The sequence below is a fragment of the Galeopterus variegatus genome, unplaced genomic scaffold, assembly GCF_000696425.1.
Source record: "Galeopterus variegatus unplaced genomic scaffold, G_variegatus-3.0.2 Scaffold16266, whole genome shotgun sequence".
Taxonomy (NCBI): domain Eukaryota; kingdom Metazoa; phylum Chordata; class Mammalia; order Dermoptera; family Cynocephalidae; genus Galeopterus; species Galeopterus variegatus.
The window spans coordinates 17,133-21,891 of NW_007742377.1; the positions used below are offsets into that span (position 1 = coordinate 17,133).

At 50.9% G+C, this 4,759-nt stretch overlaps 1 protein-coding gene across 1 annotated transcript in view; it reads right to left on the reverse strand.

Moving 5' to 3' along the window:
* The window catches only part of LOC103582444 (serine/threonine-protein phosphatase 2A regulatory subunit B'' subunit beta-like), a gene marked incomplete at its 5' end in the record, with an annotated part of 14,884 nt that extends 11,512 nt beyond the window's left edge, over positions 1 to 3,372 (reverse strand). Inside the window, 3 exons of the mRNA XM_008564039.1 lie at positions 1,991 to 2,065; positions 2,753 to 2,855; positions 3,087 to 3,372. Of these exons, the coding sequence (XP_008562261.1) occupies positions 1,991 to 2,065; positions 2,753 to 2,855; positions 3,087 to 3,372 (464 nt within the window). The remainder of the gene's footprint in view (positions 1 to 1,990; positions 2,066 to 2,752; positions 2,856 to 3,086) is intronic.
* Between the last annotated feature and the right edge of the window lie 1,387 nt (positions 3,373 to 4,759).

Below are 4,759 nucleotides of genomic sequence, written 5' to 3' on the forward strand. Positions count from 1 at the left end.
CAGGCGGACTGGGGGCTATAGGGAGGGCTGGGGCAGGGAGGGGCTGTCTGCACCCAGGACTTGGCCACACCTGCAATACACTAGGCTAGGTGGGTTCAAGGTAGGACGTGCCCAAGCCATGCACTGACTGCACATGGGTGAGTGCCCCAGACAGGAACTCCAGAGAGGCAGGGAGTGCACGTAAGAGTGGAACGTCACTGACAGCCTGCTTGGAAATGCCGGGAACACTCAACTGACTGGTGCATAGAAAAGTGTAAACATGACTGCAGCACCGGGTACCTCGCCTGCCTGCACAGCCAGCCTGATGCTGCTGACCTGGCTCAGCTCTGGTCCCACAATGATGATGCTCTAACCCGTCCTCATCCTCACATATCACCTCACCAGTCCCCATCACAGGACGTTCTGACACATGTCTTCTCAAGACGTACCTCCCCCACCTTACCGAGTCCTCCCCAGAGGGCAGACACACCTTCGCCTCCCACAGCAAAGAGAGTTGTCCCCACAGGGCAGATGTGCCCTCAGCACCCACGTCCCTGAGATCCCATCCCCACAAAGCCTACGGTGACCTGTCGACACCATCTTTACCCATGGCCTCAGGAGCTTGAGGCAGAAGGACGCCTGGCCATGGATGTTAAGGTATGAACGAGGCCAGTGCAAAGGCACCTGACAAACTACTTTCTTTCTAAAGCTGCTCTTCTGTGACTGGATGCCATGGGGTGCCCAAGTGGGCTGTCTCCAGGCCACTGTGTCTGTCCTGTGGGCAGCCCTGCGGGGTCACGTGGATGGCAGGAATGTTGCTGCCCCTCCGAAGGTGACTGTAACAGGCCTGTGCCCAAGGAGCGCACGAGGTTTTGTTTTTTCCTTTGTGTTGTTTTGGTTTTCGGAGGCAGCAGACATGATACTGAAAACACTGGAGCGGTTATGTGCTCACAGCTGTTGCTGGTGTGTGTGACTCTTAACGGTGCTAGTGAAGCTGGGAGCGGGAAAGGTCCCGGCGGGCAGCACACTCCGAAGTGAGTGGCGGCTCAGTCTCAGAAGTGATGTTACAAAAGTTTCATTTTACTCTCTGCGTTTTCTCACATGTGTACAGCAGAATGTGACCTGTGGTTAGAGCCGGAGCTGGGTTACCCAGGAGCACCAGCAGTCAGAGGTAAGAGCCTCTATTACTGTGCCACAGCAGCTGGGCATAGGCCTATCATAAGGAGGTGGACGTTTCTCATTCTCTGATTCAGTTAACCCCAGAGTATACCACCTGAACACCACAGAAGTTCTATAGGCCAGATGAGGCCAAGAGACCTCAAGCCCTTTGCCGCGATATTAACTTTCCTGCACAGAGAAACCCCGGGCCGCTGGGAACCAGACAGAGGCTCGCGCACACGCTCACGGCTGGTCCTCACTGATGGGGCCAATGCGTTTCAGCGTCTCGCTCACTGACTGCTTGCTAACTCAACCAAGCCTTAAGCTGTGACTCTACTGTCCAGAGAGCACCAGGGTGCTTCTCTGGGGTCGTTCAGCACAGCAGCCGACCTCCCGACATGTTGCACCTGCTAGGGAGTTGTGTCCCCAGGGCAGACAGTGGTCTGCACATGGAGGCTCTGGGAAGACTTGCCCAAGGAACGGGCATATACATTCTCTTAAACTGACAGATCTCAGCATGAACATCCCAAAGTGAACCCCCTACTGCTCAGGAAGGATGACCCGCTTGCCTTCTAAACATGCCCTGACCTGTCCTGATGCTTGCTGGAGTGTGACCCCCCAGTGTGTATGGAAAGGTGCCCACTCTGTGCATGGGAAAGAGGTCCACCTCTCAATGCTCAGGTAAACCCCACAGAGAGAAAGTGCTTATTTTACAGATGAGGAAAACGGGGCCCGTGAAAGGATCTTCGTTACAAGAACAGCCGGGCCTCCAGGAAGGCAAAGAAAAACAAAGCCTTTCGGGAATGCCTGTGGTGTCGGCGTCAGGAGGGCCGTCCACGCTTAGGGGGCTCACCGTGGTGATGTAGCAGGAGTGGAACTCCGACGCCTCCTTCAGGAAGGACAGGCCTGGGTGGGTGTTCACCACATCCTATACCCACAGGGAGAAGACACGAGCACTGAGGATGCGCAGCTCACCCGAGCTGCACATGTGAGACCACCCACCCTCAAGGGCTGTGCGAGAGAAGCTATGTTCACAGAACAAAGTCACACGGTTCTGTACGTGAAGTAGCATGACGACACCCACACGCTGGAAATGCACAGGAAGCTTCAGTTTAAATCAGAGTATCAATATATAACCTTTCCAGATGAAGAGTATCTTGTCAAGTTTGAAAACACAAAGACCAACGTGACGTCTGACGGAAGTAAAGAGCTACAACAGCACATGCTGTGAATTGCTTCTACTCAAGTGCACTCACTGGTAGTTCACATAACTCAGGACGTTTCCAAAACAGCTAGTAACGTTCATTCACCTGTGAACCACCTTTACCAGGAGTGTAATGCACTGAACTATTCTAAAAGGAACTGGAATAGGGTCTGGAAGACCAGCATTCTGCAACGCTGTCACCTGTTTCATGTGGAGAATGATGTGCCCAATGAATGTACAGCCCTCAACTCGGTGGCTGCACGCTCAGCAGGTTTACCACACTGCAAGTGCTACTGCGCCTGCTGTCAGCACCTGCTCGAGGTCGCCGCTGACTGCGTAAGGCTGGTGGGAGGCAGCACCCGAGGTAGACACCGGCCTCCAAGCCAGTGTGTGTTGCACACAGGCACTCACCTGTAAAAAGGGGACGAAGTCTTCCTGCACCAGGTAGTTGCAGCCAGGATTCATGAGCAGGTGGACAAACTTGGCAGCGTCGTCATGACAGGTCTGGAGGATTCTAGAACGACACGAGGGGACTTTTGAACTGTCCTCACACACACGGGCGTCCACATGGCAGAAAGACAGAGCATGAACTATGAGCAAACACATCAGAACGCCCAGGCCAGGGATGCGCGTCTGGAGTGTCAGTGTCCTTCCCTTGCCAATGTGGCCACAGGAGGACAAGCCCAGCCACTGGCCACAAGGACCCGGGGATGCCCCTGACCCTCTGCCTGGGCCCTGGACTCACTTTCTCCACATGGCGACAAACTTGTGGACGGACACACAGCCTGTGCGCTCCCCACCAGCACCACAGAAGAGTGGCCCCTTCCAGTAGAGTGGACAGCCGCAGGCCTGCACGCAAGAGGGCAGAGAGCAGTCAGTGAGTTCCAGACACTCCACTGCCCCCCGCTCCACATGGGGAGCTTGGACAGAGTGAATCGCTGCAGCAGAAAGACAAACTGCGACCTTCAACCCGCAGCACCATGGAGGCAAGCGCCACTGTGTCCACGAAACACAACGGTCCGGGGCGTGTGCTTAGCAGCTGAGGATCGGGTGGCTCAGGAGCAGAGTGCACAGGGACCAGAGTCAGGATTCAACACCTACAAAAGAAGGTAACTGGCAGAGCCTCAGTCTGGGAATCAAGCAGCAAAGTTCCAGTAACCCAGGAGTGAAAGAATAAATGACTCTGTGACTTAGGAAATGATTTGAAGGCAATGATACTGAAAACATCACACGTCAAAACCCATGGCTTGCACCTAAGCCAATGAGAGCGGCAGATTTACAGCTTTAAATACGTATGATGGAAAGAAGACTGAGGATCAGTGACCTGGGCTTCCATCTCAAAGAGGAAGGAAGGAAACTTTGAAGGGCAGTTAAGAAAGGGAAAATATAAACGTTTAACAGAAAATCAATAAAATCGAACCTCAATGATTTGAAAAGATTTTTTAAAATTAACCCTTAGCAAAAGTCTTCAAGAACAAAAGAAAAAAAAAAACATAAATTACCAATGTCAGGTGACACTACAGACCCCATAAACAATGGAGAGACAGTCAGTGGGTATTCGTGCTTAACTCTATGCCAATAGATTGGACAACTCTGGTGAAACCGACAAATTCCTTGCTTAACGCTCCTAACCAAAATTTACATAAGAATAGAAAACCTGAACAGTCCTATATTTCTTCAAGAAATTGAATCCCAAAATAAAAACTTTCCCACCAAGAATACTCCAGACCCAGAAGGCTTCACTGGTGAATTCTACCAAACATTTCAGGAAACAATCACATACAAACTCTTCCAGAGAATAAAAATAAGAAACACTTCCAAATTCTTGGTATGAAACCAGCAAAACCTGGATACCAAAACCTGTCAAAGACACAAGGAAAATTATAGGCCTATTACCTCTCATGAACACAGATGCAAAAAATCCTACACAAAATGCACATTAGCAAATTGAATTCAGCAATATTAAAGAATTCAAAATAATAATAATAATAAATAGACTAGGAATAAAAAGGAAACACCTTTATTCTAACAAAGGGTGTGATGGTCTGAATGTTTGTGTCCCCCCAAATTCCTATGTTGAAATTCTCACCCCCAAGGGGATGGTGTTAGGAGGTGGGGCCTTTGGGAGGTGATGAGGTCATGAGGGTGGAGCCTCATGAATGGGATTAGTGTCCTTATAAGAGAGACCTCAGAGAGCACCCTCACCCCTTCCACCATGTGAGCACACAGCAAGAAGGTGCCGTCTATGGACCAGGAAGCAGGTCCTCACCAGACACTGACTCTGCCACACCTTGATCTTGGACTTCCAGCCTCCAGAGCTGATAGAAACACATGCCTGTTGTTTATAAGCCACCCTATCTATGGTTTTCTTTCATAGCAGCTGAACAAATTAAGATACAGAGTATCTACAAACACCGT